Here is a 17,866-nt window from a genome sequence, read left to right as displayed (position 1 = left end):
TTCATTCAGAGCAACGTGAACTTCTGGCATTACAAAATGCAAAGTGTTCAAAAGCCTGCAAAGCATCATTTTATGTGGGAGCCAAACATCAGTCCTGCTCCTTTTCCTGTGCCAGTCTTGCCTTGCAAAAATGGGCAAATTATATCACTTGGTATTGCTGGTGGGGAGGCTGAGCCCACACCTCCACAGCATCTCAGCTGATGAGCCTGCATCTCTGGCACAGTACAGAAACTTCTGTCCTTCCAGGTTCCTGCCCCTGGTGACACCAATCCAAGAGGTCTGTGAAAGCCTTCTTCAGAAGTCAATAATCCTTCAGTCCACGAAGGGTGATGGAAGATGGGAAGGATAAAAAGTGTTGATTTAATACCAAAGGAAAAAGTGTGAAAAGAAGGAGTGCAGCTTGTGGGTCAGGATGGATGGGGAGCCAGAGCTCTCAGGAGGAATGACATTTTTGTAATGATAACTCAGACACGTCAGGAAGGACCTTGGTTCATCAAACCCACTCTTCCAGAGCACAGATCTTCTGGCTTACGTCAGATGTCCACCTTAAGGCACACCCCACAGGTACGTGGGTGTTCAAGAAACTCAGGTAGATTTTTCAGCCATGAAAATGTCAAATTCAGTATCAGACCTGTAAACTTTTGGTATCCACAAGATCTTGAAGGATCATCCACAATCCACCGTGTCTGAACAACCACTTTGTTGTGCCTTTTGAATCATAGAATCCTTAGAGTTGGAAGGGACTTTTGAAGTCCAACTCCCCTGCAGTGAGCAGGGACATGCACAGCTTGATCTTACAACACAGTTAATAGCACAGGACCAGAGGGCTCCTACAACCAATGGCTTGATGCAGGATCAGCCTATAACTGCACTGGAAAGCGGACTTCAGAGATTGAAATAGGAAAATGTCTTAACAGCTGGAACAGTCAAGGTTACTGGGTTGTTCTCAGTTACTAAGCCTGGCATAAGATTCCCTCCAAGAAACTCCCCTGTCTGGACATCAAGTAACAAAGTCTGGAGACCTTAATTATGTATGAAAATTTGAAGGGAGCTCAAAGAAGCCGTTATGAACTGGGGTGAAATCAAACTAAGCAAGGGGCAAATGTGCTGTGACGTTATGCAAACCTTCTGTCTGGGTGAAAAGCATACTCAGTTCCACCTGGGGAGGGGTAGTTTGCTCCCTTTTTGCAATTCTCTGCACCATAATAACATCTTGATGCAGAGGCACTGCTCACCCAGGGCATCCCACAGTGAGAGGGAAAAGACTTGGGGGCACTGAACCCCCTGCCCCACTGATGATGCTCCAAGCTCTACCTCTGCTATATTTGGCAGCAGGAAGGTGCCAACAGAGCAAATGTGACCCCTGTTGCTTTACAAACCCAGTTCCAGCCATGCCCACCTTCCCAGCCCCTGCCCTCCAAGCACTGGCCTGACAGTGAACTCTGCAGATATCTGTATTACTGGAGAAGCTGGAGCACAAAAGAAAAAAACAAAGCTCTATTTTTGAGCTGCTGAGCTCGATGCTTTACTGAAAGCCCTTGCTATTAGCCTCTTTGTCTCCCCATCAGGTAAGGGGAGCCAGCTCCTGACTGCTCTCTGCAGATCGGTTTTCTCCCAGGGATGTTATCTGTGCACCCACCCCGGCATTGCCCAACAGGCAGCAGGCAGCTCTGTAAGGTGGCCGCCCGCCCTTGGCCAGATCCAGTTACTGCTTCTCACCCTGGAGAGGAAAATGGTGACATATGCCCAGCAGGGAGAAAAACGAACCTCCTCAGAGCAAAAGATATTTGGTGTTGTGCATCCTTCTTCATCCTTAAGGAACACGTCCTCGTTCTAGGGATGGGGAGAATGTGTGGCCCCATCTTACACACTCTTCTCCTGTACATCCATCTCCTACGGCCCTTCACTGTAGGACCACATGCTGTGAACTGTCACACCCATCTCAGAGGTATTTTTTTCAGTTCTCCCCAGGGGACCAGAAGGGAGAAGACAGAGATAAACAGGCCCCTGTATGAACTCACTATTTCTAATCAGGTCATCAAGTTTTTGGCTTTATCACCTGTTTTCCAGAATGGGATATGTGGCATCAGATGAAGCATCTCAGGTAAAACTCATCATTGCTCCTTCCCTTTTGAGCAGCATTTCGGGTTGCCAAAAGGCACTAGTAATTTAACCTCCATCAGAATCATAGAATCATAGAATCACCAAGGTTGGAAAAGACCTAAAAGCTCATCCAGTCCAACCGTTCACCTATTCCCAACAGCTCCCACTAAACCATGTCCCTCAACACAACATCCAGCCTTTCCTTGAACACCCCCAGGCTCGGTGACTCCACCACCTCCCTGGGCATCCATTCCAGTGCCTGACCACCCTTTCTGAAAAATAATACTTCCTCATGTCCAGCCTGAATCTCCCAAATCATCATCAGGATGTGGCATTGCCTGTTATCCACCTGCACCAGGGCAGGGCATCCCCAAAGCGCTTTGGTTGGTCTTGGCTGGGGGAGTTTCCCATCCTGGCCATGATCTTGAGGCAGAAACTGGAAATTTGTAGGTCTGTAATTAACTGCTCCATCCACTGTGGTGGCTGTAGAGGTGCACTGACCCAATTTGCATGGCAAAGCTTGACGTGGAGCACCTTGCTTCTGCTCAGCCTATTTGGCCCCTGAGAAGATGGCTCCCATTGAGTGTTGGGTAGTGCTGGCTGAAGACGAGAAGGGGACAACTTAGAGACAGAGAAGAAGCACCCAAGGGAAATGTCCTTGGGGCACCACAGAAATCAGTAGGTTCTTTACATAGTTTTCCTGAAGAAATTGCTGCCAGCCATGGCTGGAGATACGTTTCTGTGCTGGAGTGATGGGTAGCATGCCTTGTTTAAGGTGTCCTTATGAGCTATCTCCCCACCTCCATGCTTTGCTCCATCCTTTGGGCACTCAGACATGCACTGCCCTGGGGAACAGTCACTGTCCCAGCCCACGTCTCCTCCATGGGCACCAGGGCCAGAAGAGGATTTTCTTACCATCTAATTAGCTTCATGGTGATGGCCACTGAGGCAGCAGACAAAAGCAAGGCAATGAGCCACACAGCCACGGCTCAGCACAAGATCCCCTCCATTATTCACAGTGGATCTGCATCAGGTGTCATGCCTTTATCTGGGACTTTGATAAATAGTGCTAATCAGCTGCATGTTAATTATTCACTGTGGCTCACCTTTCCAAACCCTGAAGTCAGGGCACTGCTTCTCCCCATTCCTCTCCCTTTTCTCCAAGAGTTTTGTCTGTCTCTCTTCCTCCAACTCACTTCTATGAAATGCTCTGCTGCAGTTATGGCACTGCCTCGTAAACTGAAGGCTTAATTATTTTTGTAACATGCATTGCCAGCTTTCCCTTGAGGGAGGAGCCCAGCATCGTATTCCAGGGCTTGAACAGTGTTGGGTGCTTTGGTTGGGTATTGCAGTAGTACCCATGGCTGTGTCTTGACAGTTATGTGCTGGTGTTTCCATCTCTCAGCCAGGAGGAGAAATGCTATGAGTATGAACATAATCTCTGGCTAATCCCTTTATATTTCTGACTTGGAGAAGTCTTTTGCAAACTGATTCCAGACACTGGTGCTCATATCCAAACCAAACTCCGTCATTAGGCAGCCTGTAGTGTTGGACTAGGGCTCTATTACCATCATCTCCTGTGGGCTCCTGGTTGTCTTCTGCCTCAAGGAGTTTCAGCCATCCCAGGCCATCCTTCAGCCAATTCTCCATTTCCTGAGCCCAAAGAATGTGGCCGTGGGGCAAGGTTTGTTGGAGCTTCCACTCCATTACCTGCTTGTGATGCCATGTGACTGTCCAGGGGTGCCTGAGACAAGTGCAGGCTGGAAGCTACAACCTTGGATCTACAGGAGACATGTGTCCTTCCAGAGACTGGATACCCAAAGGGCACTGGACACATGCGTGGGCTCTGAGCTGAGCCCTCCTTCCCATAGCTACTGTACTGCAAGGAGAACATGAAGCTCCTTTTGGAATTTCGCTTACCACTGTTTTCAAGGGAAAATAAACTTGGGCTGTTATTCCCATTTACAATCATTTGAGTTGGAAGGGACCCTTAAAGGTCATGTGCATGAGCCCATGACACAGTATTTCATCACCGTCATTAGTTGATGGCTGAGGATACACACTGGTTTGGTAGCGTTCTGAAGAACAAATTCACCCTCATAATTACCCATAATAATGTGTTATTTGGCCAATGGTGAGACATTTTTTTGAGTCCTCATTTTAAATTTACGATGTCTTGGTGAAAGCCTAGGGCACTGCCAGGGATGAGGCACCCACAGCTCTTGAGCAACCTATGCCAGAGCCTCACCACCCTCATAGTGAAGAATTCCTTGTCTATCACTGATAAAGAATTCTTCCCACCCTTCCTGCAGCCCCTTTAGGTCCTGGAAGGCTGCAGTAAGGACTCCCCAAAGCCTTCTTTTCTCAAGGTTGAAGGCCCCTATTTCTCAGCCTGTCCCCATAGGAGAGGTGCCCCAGCCCTCTGAGAATCCTCATGGCCTCCTGCAGACCCTCTCGAACAGCTCCATATCTTTCGTATGGAAAAATAATAATAACAATAATAAAGCATTCATTATTCAGCATGCTGAAGTAATAATTGAAAACAGCTACAAAAAATTCCTGTGACGAGTGTCCCTTTCCACCTGGGCTGCCAGCATGGCACTCCTCTCCTGGACTGGGCTGAAGGGACTCTAATTGCTCCTCATGCACCTTGTTGCTACAGGGATGTTTCTAGGATCATCTTACCTCTGTCTGTAAATGCCAGCACGAGGAAACTGTTTCTAACCTGAGGTGCTTTTTAGTTTAGCGGAGAGAGATGGAGCAGGTAATTAAAAAGCTCTGGAAAGCTTCAGCAGGGATTTGGGGATGACCTACATCTCTCTGACATCAGCCCTGTGCCTTTATGGCTGATGGCAGAACGCTCCCAGTGTCCTGCCCTGAGTCATCACACGGCAAGAGCATCCTCCAGACGGTGCCTGGCCCCAGAGCTGCTGGAGAGGAGGAACTCTGCTTCTGAAGGCAAATGCACTCCAGAAACAGGAGCAGCAGTTCCAGCCTGTAACAACGAAAAGCTGGAAAACACACTGGATAAATATTTCTATGCGTTGTTCCAAGCCAGGGGGAGTTTGTGGGTAATCATCACCACCCAACTGGCAGCCTCTGATTCACTGGTAGCATTTTTTTAATGAAGTTGGAATAATAGAGAAATCCCAGCACAGCAAAGTGTTCACAAGGGTGAATGAAGGGAGCTGGGCTAAGCTGGCAGCAGTCCTAGGAAAATCATAGCAATGATCATGGAGCGTTCAATGAAAAGCAGTTGAACACCCGAACACAATCAATGGCATTCCAGGTAGGTTCATGAGGAGATAGAGCCTTCAGAACGGGCTTGGTTTGCTTCTTTTGAGCCCACTTGTTGGGTAGCTGTGTGCAAGGAATAGGTTCTTATAGCATTCTCGGTTTAACCATGCCTGCTATCAGTGCTGCATACTAACAAGGGAAGATTAATGGGGAAATTCTACAATAGGGCATCTGTTGAAAGTCACCACTGAATGACAGAGCCATGGTACAGTTTTGCTGTTCAAGGTATGTCTACTACATCACTGACTGCAGTGTAAAAACAGCTTGCAATAGGGTTTTGAAGTGACGTGAAAACTGAGAGCAGTCAATCACCAGGGAGCAGAAGAGACACAAGAACTGTGAGGACCTTGGGATGTGCCTTAGTCAAACCAAGGGGCCAAAAACACTCCAACCAACACAACCTGCAACACTCTTACTCCAACACAGCCTGCAGCCCAGGAGCAGGGAGCAGAGACTCACCCGTGGGTGTTTATAACAGAAGTAGGGATGCTTGTTTGTTTCAGTTTCTCCCCAGAATTTGGTCTAAGAACAATCACGGAAACGTAGAACTGTTCAGGTTGGAAAAGACCTCTCAGATAACCAGGTCCAACCCCAGCCACCCCATGCCCACTGCCCACGTCCCTCAGTGCCACATCCCCATGGTTCTGGAACACCTCCAGGTTTGGTGACCCCACCACCTCCCTGGGCAGCTGTGCCACTGCACCACTGCTCTTTCAGAGAAGAAATTTTTCCTAGTATTTAGAATCATAGAATTGTAGAGCCATCTAGGTTGGATGAGGTCTCAGTGGAAGATAAAGACATGCAGAATTCACCCTGGGCATTTCAAGTCCATCCAGCACCCCAGGACACGGCCACAGCCTGTACCACCAATTGCTACAGAAAGTAGGGTTTATCAGATGTTGTGCAGCCCAGGCCCAAATGAGTCAAAATAAAACTGAGGAACATAACCAAAGAGATGAGAATGATACAATAGAAGGTCATCCTAGGAGTGAAAGTGGCTCTTGGCAGGCTGATGTAGCCAACCTGCTTGTGTATACAGCTCAGCAAAGCAAAAAAAGTCACTTGGTTTCACTTACAAGATATTTGTGTTGGGTGGCTGGAGATTGTTAAGAAGATTTCGCAACCTTGGAGGTAGAAGGAATTACCCAAGTGGTTGCTTGCTCAGCCTCCAACCATATCCTGTATGTTCCTGCATACCCTGGCTATTCCAGTTCCCTTGGAGGAATAGAGGCAGTTCTTTTTTTGCAGACACAGGTACTCCACTTTCTACCTTTTAGCGCATCTTTCAAGTGGATATTTTTCTTTCAGGCTTTGAGAGAGAGAAAGAAGACTGTTCCTTTGTGTGCACAGCATGCAGAAATGTTGTCTAGGACGTAAATGAGGTATGCCCTGAAGTGCAGTTTGCTAAGGCAAAGCCATCTGATTCTGTTGGCAAATCTTCATTCAATTCTGCTGAGTGATGAAGGCATGAAGCCTCAGGCTGCCGTGGATGGAGGGAGGGTGCGTCCCTGCATGCCATCTGTCTCTAGGCTGGAGTGAATGTTTTGCACTGTGTTGCAATGGCATTAACCAGGGAAAGATGCCTGCTTGGACACAGCTGGGGGGGGCAGAACATTGAGGAAAGCATCAAAGGAGTGTCTGCCCAAAGAGAAACTACTACTGCATGGATGGAACATGAAAAGTGAAGCAGAGCTGGAATCTGCCCCCCAGGCCTCAGGCTTCCATGTATGGCTTTACTCCACGCAAGCCATCTCCTTGCCTTCCTCCTCCAAGTCAGTGGAACACTGACAATGGAGTTTCTGCAGCTCTCCCCCTGCTACTCAAGCTCCTGTTTAAATCAAGACAAAGGTAGGTAGCTTTTTTTTTTTTCTCTGTTTGTTGGTTTTGTTTCTTCATTTGGTTTTTACTTTTGTGTATTTAGCATGCTTGCCCTACGCACCACCTGCCCAACCCAGGAGACACCGCCAGCATCTTCCTCCCACTCTGGTCCCCATACTGAACAGAGACGTGGATCCAGCTCAACCAAGAGCGAGCCTAGGGATGGTGGGAGGAAAGGGCAGAGCTGTTCTCACCTATTGGTGAAGACTTTGCTGTAGTTGAAGACCTGGATCTCCAAGATCTCATTCCCGTCGATGTTGCTTGCAACTGGCCAGCGGAAGGTCTGTGGAGAAAGGACAGGAAGGAGATGTCAGGGTGGTTCTGAGGAGCTGCTCTGGAGGCAGTGAGCATAGAGCTGAGGGGACCATGGCAAGATCTTAACCAACCCTTCCTCTTATCAGAAGACAGATAGGACTGTCTTAGAGGGATCTTGCTAAACATGTGTCCTGGTGTCAAATGTATGTATATTTGGGATTCTTTTTGTGTGTGTGTGTGTTTAGATTCAATTTTTTTTTTTTTTTTTTTAAATTTTAATTTTGTGTGTGTGTCTTTTCTTTTCCCTCCCCAAGCCAAGAAATCACTCTGCCAGGCCAAACCACCTGAGCTTCCTTTGCTTCCCCAAGTCCCAGATCCCTTGCAGCATCCCATAGGCAAGCAAACCTCTGAGCAAGCTGCTTGGTGCCATGATGGATGGATGTGTAGTTGCACAGGGACACGGTGTCCTGGGTGCTGAGGCAGTGGGACCTGCATTGTCTGCATTCAGAGCCTTAAAAGGAAAATGCTTGTCAAGCAACTTCACAGGAAGACATTTGTGACTCTTCAGAAATATGCTGACTATCATTTTTGAAGCTAATTTTTCCCTTTTATGTTTTCTGCAGTGAGTCAAGGAAGCAAATGGGAAAGAAATTATCCAGAAATAGAAAGCTAGAAATGGCCTTGCACTTGACTTTGTACCCAGTCATACTTTGGGAATTGTGTTTGCGGCACAGACACGCTCTGCTGGAAAAATAAACCCTGGTCCACGCATAGGCTCTTTACCACTCAGGAGAAGGGCATTAAGGAAGTTTTATTGGAAAAAAATTCATCTCAGAAAAAGCATTGGCACAGACTGCTCAGGAGGTTGTGGGGTCACCATCCCTGGAAGTAAGGAAGGTGGAGATGTGTCTCTGAGGGACATGGCCAGTGGGCAAGGTGGAATGGGCAGGGGTTGGGCTTGGTGATCTACGCGGTGTGTTCCAACCTTAAGGGCTTTATGATTCTGTTTAGGGACACGGTCAGTGGTCAGGGTGGGGATGGGCTGGGGTTGGACTTTGTGGTCTTAGTGGTCTTCTCCAACCTCAATGATTCTGATTCTGTGATTGTCCTCAGAGCATATTTTGGGGAGGAATTGGAACAAACAAGCATCCCTACTTCAGTTATGAATGCCTGTGGGTGAGTCCCTGCTTCCTGCTACTGGGCTGCAGCTGGGATAAGGCTGTCCCTTGCCCTCTGGTTTTTATAGCCAAGTTAAATTCTGTGACCAATGAACAGATCCCACAGCTCAGGTAGGGCTGCCGGGACAAGGCAAAGAAATAAGAAATCATCAACTTCCCCCTTGGTTTTAGAGGTTTGTCAGGCAGCAGAACAACAAATAAAGTCACTTGGAAAGCGCAGTGACCTAGAAAGGCTCCCAGCATCCCCACTGAGCTTTGCTGAGAGCCTTCCACACCACGAAGCTCATTTGGTTATGATCACACTGCGAGCAAATGCCAAAGCCCCACAATGGGGAGAACAGCAAACCTCAGGGATGAGCTACAATCTGCCACGTTCCTTCTTTCTGGCATTATTTGTGGCCTGATGCACACCGTGCTCTGTGTGCTAGAAGAGGTCTGCAGCCTCAGGAGGAGAAGCAGTGCAGGGAGGGACACCTATCTGCAGACACTCATGCAATCTGCAGAGTTTTGCCTGCAATCCTGGGGAAAGAAACATGCTGACATTTCCCCTTCAGGGGGTCACAGCTTTCCTATGGTTTCTGGACACCAATTCAGACAATTACACTGGTTAAAAGAGAGCACTCTTCTCTGAAATTTGTCCAGAATTCCCCCCAAATCCACCATCAAGATTATGAATGTCGCTCATATCTCCATGCTGAGAACTGGTCTCCAACTCCTCCAGTGCATGGAAAACCATTCCCAGTGGATTGGGGTGTCAGTCCTGCTCCCCCTCCATCTTATGGACATCCCATCAAACCTTGTCCATTGATCCCCTGAGGATGCTGTGCTCTAAGTCTAACGTAGACTTCAGCTGGGTGTAAGGCTGAAGGGAGCCAGAGAAAATGGAGAACAAGATCTCGAGCCACCAGACACTGCCATGGTGAATGTGGATGTGGGTTGCAGTGGGCTGCCAGGACAAGCTGCCATCACCCCTTCCCCATCTGCTTCACCCCCATGTGGGTGTCCACACAGGTGTCACATCCCCGGAGCAGGGCTGGGAGCTACAGCAATCCACAAGCACTGTCACCCATCTGGGAGAGAAGGAGCTGGAGGTGCCAATGCACACCAAGTGGGACACGAGCCAGTGATGTGCCACTGATGCCAAGGAGGTTAATGATGTGCTGTGCTGCGTTAGGTGATGAGGGCAGCTCCTGTCCAAAGTACTGGGCTGCTCTGGGTGATCCTGTAGGGCAAGGGAGTGACCAGAGGGATCCAGGGGTGCCTGCAGCCCCAAGCATCCCAGGATTCATGCATTCTGTGAGTCAATGATGTCCCTTTAGGATGCTACCTGGCTGGCTGTTAATTCTCCTTGCTGGTTTTATTATTAAGAGTCTTATTAAAAGCCCTTTGCAAAGCTGAGCAAGTAGTGTTTACTGGGTCAGCTTTATCTGTTTTATTAACGAAGGGGAAAAAGAAGAAAAAAAAGACAGAGGCAGAGAAATGCCTTGCAGAATGCAGAAGCCAGATGCTTCCAGCGAGTCTGCTTCAAAAGAGCTGGGAAAGGGCATCTCTGCAAAGCAGGTCTTCCTTTCCTGCAGCCCCGGGAGCTTTGGCTGCATGCTCACCCTGTCTGCTGCCTCCCACACTGGTTACTCAGGGACATTTCCAGAAGTTCAGGTCAAGACTGCAGCAATGGGTCTCAGCTTTCTTGATCATGGCAGTGAACCTGACCTATTTCCTTTAGGAGAAACTGAATTTAGGCAAGAAAGAGCACACAGAAGCCGGTCATAGATTTCTATGCTCTGCACCATCACCAGAGGTCTCTTCCCTTGGAGCAGAAACAAGTCAGGGTGCACACAGGATATGATACAACTGTTCCTGACTGTGCTGAACAACCAAAGCACTGCATTCACCCTCTTCCCCAGGCTCTGTAGAGGCACAGGTTCTGAATTATTCATTAAGCAACGAATAAAGATAATTGCAAAAGAAATAGAGTGAAGACAAACAAATGGAAACCACTGGGGCAGCCCAAATTCTGTCTGGTAGTGGCTTCTCCTGAATGGCTTGGTGTTTTTCCCTTTAGAAGATCACAGTGGGAGCTTATCATAGAATGATAGAAGCATTACAGTTGGAAAAGAGCTCACAGTCCAACACCAGCCCACCCCACCGTGCCCACTGCCCACGTCCCTCAGTGCCACATCCCCACAGTTCTGGACCACCTCCAGGTGACCCCACCACCTCCCTGAGCAGCTGTGCCACTGCATCACTGCTCTTTTGGAGAAGAAATTGTTCCTAATATCCAACCTGGACCTCCCCTGGTACAACTTGAGGCCATCACCTCTCGTCCCATTACAGGACCAGGCAGATCAATGCTTTCTGCCAGCTTGATGCTAACGGCAGCCTTACTGACGGTGCATTCAATCTCCTCATCCAGATCACCATTAAAGATGTTTCACAGGGCTGGCCCCAGTGCTGGTCACTCATGACCGGCTGCCAGCTGTGTGGAAATCCATCCACCACCAAATGAGAGGTTTCATGGTGGAGGAGGAAACAGGGCTGCACTTCAAATGTTTTGATTGCAGCAGAGCTGCAAGCAGCAGCAACCTCATCCCAGCACCTACAGCTGGTCCTGCAGGTTTGGCTGAGCTCCCAGCTGGAAACAGGAGTCCAGAAGTGTAGGTTTGCCCTTCTCAACGTAGATCGCATTGGATCCCCTGGGGAGCACCCCCACAGATGCCACACTGGGACCTGCATGCTCAACAGCATTTGGCACACACTGAGGCACCTGAATGCCTTATGAAATGGCTACAAACACCTCATCACATCCAAGCAAGGGGTGGCTGACCTCTGCAGCCCCATTTCAGTCACAGAGGGCTGCCAGCTCCACCAGTGCACATCCCCAGGTGGTCGCACTGCAGACACCTCCCACACCCAGCATCAGGGCTTGTTTTCTTAGGGCAAAAAAGCTTTAGAAAGTGATAAACAGTTTAAAAGTCTTCCAGTTCCTTATAGGATCCTCTGTTCTCCCACCTCTGGGAATGGGTTAACTTCTGTGTGAAACACAAAATAATCAAAGGAAGCACCAGTTCTCTTTTAAATATGTATTTCCATTTCAAATGTGACTTCTTCATAGCATCTCTATTCCCTGCTTGTGTGGGTGACTTTATTTCAATATTCTCTGGATTGTGTTCTTGGTAGTGACAAGAAAGCAAGGCTGCATTTTGGAACTACACAAAGCTGGGGCTGCAGTTCCTTCTTTCAAACCCAATCTCTTCTCTTTCCCTTCCCAAGCCCGACACTGGGAGCTGGAGGCTGATGCATCAAACTGCAGGCACCCAACACCAGGATTTGGGATATGAAGGGCTTTTACCCCGTCAGACAAGGGATCTGCAAGCACAGCACTTCTCAGTGCTGACAACACAGATTGTTGTTTAGGGATAAAGCAGAATCACGCTGCCTGGATCACTGCCACCATGGAAGTGAAGCAGGGCCACCCCACAACGACACCCCCCCATCCCAGCCAAGGAATGGTTGGTTCAAGACACCCGTTGGGCACCCACCAGAGAAGTGCTGGAGCACACGAAGGTGATATCAGCACACCTAACCTCGAGATCTTTCCCCAGCACTGCTTTTATCCTGCTGTGCTTGCACAGCGCTACTGCTGCCTTGGGAATCCCTCTGCTCCATAGGGACAAGGAGAATATGTGTATGGAGAAGCATGGCAAAGGAAACCACACGTGTGAGGTGGAGCAGGAGGAAAACACCACTCATCTTACCTCATCAAACCTGGCCTCGTCCTCACAGTTTTCCAGCACTCGGGTGTAGAAGGAGAGCCCTGCAGGAGGAGAGGAGGAGCAGGTTGGTTGTGGCAAAGTGAATGGGGGAGCTGCCCCACATCTGTCCTTTGGGATGCTGACATTTGCTTCCCCATGGAGCATCCCCCACAGATAACTCCAAGTTAGTATTTGTGGTTAGAATCTACTTCACAACAGTGCAGAAGGGAAAGTTATAGAAATTCTGCTAGTCTCTGTCTGAAACAAATTGAGGTTTTTTTCCTTCTGGAAAGGAATGCTGTCTCCTAGGTAATAAAAAACACTGCTGAGCAGTCGTTGGTGCTCGGGAAAGCACAGGCAACCCTAAACCAGGGTACACAGAGGCTGGGACACCACTTATTCCTATGGGATCAACTTTTATGTTGTTACGGATTGAAATATCATGATTGCTTGGCTCGTTGTAAGGAGTGCCCAATCCCTGTGGCTGAGCCCTTTTTACTTTAACCATCATGCAAGGAGCAAAAGAAGATCCCTTCTCCAGGTGCTGGCAGACCTTCTGCCCCATGCAGCAGCAGAGCTGGGTGAAGCAACCCCTGAAGGTGTGTGTGTGTGTGTTCCAAACACCTTTGGGTTGTGTATTATGAATAGTTTCTTCTCTTATAGAGTGGTGATGCGCTGGCACAGCTGCCCAGGGAGGTGGTGGGGTCACCAAACCTGGAGGTGTTGCAGAACTGTGGGGATGTGGCAGTGAGGGATGTGGGCAGTGGGCATGGTGGGGTGGGGTGGGCTGGGGTTGGACCTGGTGATCTGTGAGGTCTTTTCCAACCCAAATGATTCTATGGTTCCCTGCTCCCTGCTATCAATGCAGTGGTTTCCTGCAGGTCTCATGCCACTCAGCTCCACCTGCAGGACCGGGAATGGGGCCACCAGATGCATGATCACAAATGTTCTTGGCTATGGGGATAAGCAGCACCTTAGCCCTGGTGTCTAAGTGCACTGAGTCTCAGAGCAAAAACTATGCTAGAAGCAAGACAGCCTCTGGTGCATGGCAAGAGTTAGTAGGGGAATCCAGCCATGGGTGCAGCAGCCCCTGGGTAGTGCCTGCAGGATCCAATGAGCTGTTATCCAACAGCAGCCATGAACAAACTCAGATCTCATTGGGAAAGAGGAGCTGGCCCCCATGTAATGAGCAGGATGAAGACATTCCATCAGAGGACACCTCCAGCTTTCCCATCCCCATCACCCTTCTTTCTACTGAAGCCCCTGGTTATGTTCTCATTCTTACCCCAATAGCAGCCTGCAGAGCAAGGAAAAAAAGCCCAGTTTCACCCAGATGTGAGTGATTTCACCTGCAGAGCCCAGAGCTGGGAAGCTGCAAGGGCAGCAGATGTGGGGCTTTACAGCCTGGAGAACCTGCTGGGAAATGATCAGTGTCTTGCGAATTAGTGAAGTTCCAAACCAGCCCCATGTCTCCTAAGAAGAGTTAAGCAGCTCACAGACCAAAGACTTTGGATAAGACATCCCAACCTCCCAGGTGCAGGTGGCTTCTGGCGCTGGGTCTCCTGGGTGCCCAGTGAGTCCAGTCCTATGCCATGGTGGGAGGAGAGCCCCTGATGCTTGGGATTGGATACTGGCTGCAAGGAGCACCAGAAGAAGAGCACTGCCGTGCTCCAGCACAGTGTTGCTCTGCAAATGCCTTCTGCAAGACCCACCAGTTGCTGTGTGCTGTGTGAAGGGATTGTGGCTTTGCTCAGAGATGCAATACAGGGGATTGAAGAAGGTACACCTGGCTGAGATAGCTGGGGACCAGAAATGACCTGCACCAGGATGGGCTGTGGGGGACACCTTGCTCCAGTTGTGGGACTGTTTAAAGGGGTGTCTCTAGAGTCACTGGGGAAAAGTAAGAGACTCTTCCCACAAGACTTCAGCCCAAAAACTAAGTGTCCATGTTGGGATGCTCCCTTGAGTCTGGCACTGAGGTCACAGAACACCAGGACCCTGATATGGTGAGATTGCTGGGTCCCTCTGGTTCCCTTCTGCCCCCAGCAGGGCCACCCAGGGCAGGGTGCCCAGCACCACAGCCAGGAGCTGTTGGGGACCCCCAAGGAGGAGATTCCACAGCCAATCTGGGCAAAACCAACAGGACCAAAAACACAAACAGCTTCACAGCAGCTATGAACTCCCTATAGCCTGACTCTGCTCCTTGCTCCCAAATGATTATGGGGCAAGGGGAAAACAAAGGCTGAGCCTCAGAGATGCTGACCACAAGAAAGCACTAAATACCAAGGAGCAGACCAGCTTGACAGAAAGACTGTATTGCTGCTGCACTCTGAGCTCCTTCCCCCCATGTGATGCAAATGCAACATCTGGCCCAGGAATGAGGCACAGGCTGTAGCTGATGGGCAAATCCTTGTTCCCGCCTCCCTGTTAGTAACACACACAAAATCCTTGGTGTTTCAGAAAAAATACCTTCCCATAAAGATTGTACAACTTTGGTATCATCCCAGAGTGATCATCCCAGTCCCTGCCCTACAGCGGGGCAATGCAGCCCCACACAAGGTCCTGTCCCAGCTTCACACCAGACCCAAGGATTGCTCCCCCTGAGGTTTAGACAGCTACAACTTCAGGATCCAACCCTGCTGGGTCTGATCACTGGGAGCTTCTCCTCTGAGACTGGGTTTGATGGTGACATTGAGTGTCCTGGTCACGAATCCCATGGGTCCTTAGGGTGGGCAGAGGGAGCAGAGGGAGAAGCATCCCCAAACAGCATACAGAGGTGATCTCTGCTCTATGCACCCTGTTTGCCCAGCAGCTGATGGCAGCAGGCTGCCAGGCAAAACATTCCAGCACAGGGGAAGGAAGCACTGTTCTGAAGTTTGGTGTGACAGCAATTCTCTGAGCAGGAGGAAAACAGGGATGGGAACATGGAGGGGGGGGGTGTAGCAAGGGAGCATCCCAAAGTGGGCTTCATCCCCCTTTTTCCCAGTGCATAAATCCCTCTCCCCAGGGCAGTGAGGGCTCACACCCCTTCCCTTCCTAAGTGCAACCATTGGGGAGCATGAGGTGCAGCCCATCCCTGGACACATCCCCTCCAGCACTGCCCCCCTCCCCGTACCTCGGAAAGCCGCTTTGGCGATGCGATCTGCTCTGCCGCGGAGGCCGGAGACGGTGCGGAGCTGCAGCTGCAGAGCCATGGTGTGGGGCAAGGCGTGGGGATGGGTGCAACGCTGAGGGTAATGCTCGGTGCAGTGCTCGGTGCAATGCTCGGTGCAGTGCTCGGTGCAATGCTCACCGCGCTCCCAGCTGTGCTCCGAGGCACAACGCGACGCACCCCCCCCTCCCCTCCTCCAGCACCGAATTCTTCAATTATTCAGCAGCAGCACCGCCTTCCCCTTCCCTCCCTGGAGAAGGAGGTGGTTGGGGGGGGGGGGGGCCGGGCTGCGGGAATCGCCCCCATTTGGTTGTTAGGGTTTGGGAGAGGGACTCCATTGGGGGAAACTGAGGCAGTGCTCCCCCTGGGAATGAAGCATCAACCTGGGAGCACTGCAAGCTGGAACCTGGGGGTCAACCATATCACTGGGAGAGGACATGGGGAGTGCATGACAAGGGGCATAGATAACAGCTTGACAGTGTGGGCTCGGTACGTAGAGGGTCGTGCCTGGTAAGGCTGCACATCGTGCTGTTCTTGGAACCTTAAACTCATCCTTTATTTTGAGGAAGCCAATCAGCGAGCACGGAGACAGGGCTGTGAGCCCAACACATCTTGCTTCCTGCTTGGAAATTTCCCAGAAAAGCCCATTTGTGGTGAGGAGTGAACCCAAGAGGGCTTCAGCATTGTCGGGGAGAGACAAGTGAGGGTGAAACCTCAATAAATGAGTAATAAAGCCCTGGAAATGAGGCATGTCCTTCCATCTACATTTGTCTTACCAGTGGAAAAGATCCCTGTGCTCGTTCCCAAGTGCGTGAGATTGTGGGGATAAATAGTGCTCATTAGGCTCAAACTGCATGATTTTTTTTGGTTCCCAGTTGGTCTTCCTCTGCTGAGCTGCACAAAGCAGTGCTGCATCTGCAGCCCATACACCTTCCAGACCATGTTGCTAATTAGAAACCTCTTGCTCAATAGCAGAAAGTTGATAGGGAGGTACGCTCAGCGCGAGGTGCGTTGGCTGGGGATGCTCATGGAACAGTGCAGGTGGGTGGTGCAAGGTGGGCACCTGAGAGCTGCACCAGCTTTGAGAGAGGGACCTGATGAGGAATGGGTCTGCTCACTCCTGGTCTTTATTCATATGGAATCCCAAGGCAGGGTTTAATTCTACTGCTGGGAAATGGCAGGCGGAGGGCTCGTGGGGAGCGGTGAAGCTTGGCGTTACCCTCAGACTCAGGGCAAAGTAAGAAAGTAGAAATTAGGATAGAAGATGATGTGCACACGTTGCTTTTTGTCCTCCCTGAGGATCCCCAAAGCCTCAGGTGCTGAGGGACTGGAGAGCCCCAGGGGTATTTCCAGCCCCAGCCACCTGTGGGCTTTGGGGAACATGGGAGCACATCTGTAGCTCTCCCGGGTGGGCTGCATCCACATCTCTTCACAGTGCTGCTGATGTTTGTCTGCTCAGAACTAAAGGTGCCTCTGGAGTTCAGTGCTCCTTTGGGTGGGGGAAGATCTCCACCTGCAGCCGTGGGGATTTGTCTATCCGTGGCACAGTGAAATTGGGTAATGAAGACAAGCAGGAACAACATGTCCCTGGAGGCACTCAAGGTGAGGCTGGACGGGGTTCTGAGCACCTGACGGAGCTGTGGGTGTCCCTGTTCATTGCAGGGGACTTGGACCACGTGGCTTTTAATGGTCCCTTCCAACTCTAACCATTCTATGTCTCTATACAGGGCAATAACGCAGGAACCCAATTGTGAAGAAGCCAACGCAGACTGTCAAGGTACGGTGGATCCAAGTCTGGGAAAGGAAGGATCTGCCTGTGGTTCCAAACACAGATTTCAGTTTTCATGATGTCTCTGCATTTTTCACATTGCTGCATGTGAATAGAATTGCACGCCCACCTCTGAATCACCAGTGATTTTTTGTATTTACCGTGGTCTTACACCAGAGCTAAAGAGGAAAGTGTGGCTTCACGGGGCAGGATCAGGCCATAACCAGTCTCCCTACACCTCCCGTGGCACCAATATCCATTACAATAAATCCAACCTAACACACAGTGATCCCAAAGCAATCACTGCTCTTACCATGATGCTACAGAACTTTAAGTCCAAAATTAATGAAATTTTCTCTTCCTCCTTTTCTCTCATTTTTTTTTTTCCAGCTCTTCTCCTCCTACGCTTGGGAAAAAAAAAAAATCATTATCAGCCTCCCCCTTTGTCAAACCATTAAAAGCCTTGATATTAATTACAGCGAGT

The 17,866-nt window shown here is 49.8% G+C and overlaps 1 protein-coding gene across 3 annotated transcripts in view; it reads right to left on the bottom strand.

Annotated features, from left to right (window-relative positions):
- The window catches only part of OTOF (otoferlin), a gene marked incomplete at both ends in the record, with an annotated part of 71,026 nt that extends 55,369 nt beyond the window's left edge, over positions 1 to 15,657 (bottom strand). For all 3 annotated transcript variants that reach the window (XM_079550183.1, XM_079550184.1, XM_079550185.1), the window contains 3 exons: positions 7,473 to 7,561; positions 12,467 to 12,525; positions 15,579 to 15,657. In XM_079550183.1, the coding sequence (XP_079406309.1) occupies positions 7,473 to 7,561; positions 12,467 to 12,525; positions 15,579 to 15,657 (227 nt within the window). The remainder of the gene's footprint in view (positions 1 to 7,472; positions 7,562 to 12,466; positions 12,526 to 15,578) is intronic.
- Positions 15,658 to 17,866: the final 2,209 nt, after the last annotated feature.

Source organism: Tetrao urogallus, assembly GCF_951394365.1.
Source record: "Tetrao urogallus genome assembly, chromosome: 2".
In the NCBI taxonomy this organism is placed as follows: Eukaryota; Metazoa; Chordata; class Aves; order Galliformes; family Phasianidae; genus Tetrao; species Tetrao urogallus.
Note: the sequence above shows the minus strand (reverse complement) of the source record. Positions and strands in the feature narration are given on the sequence as shown.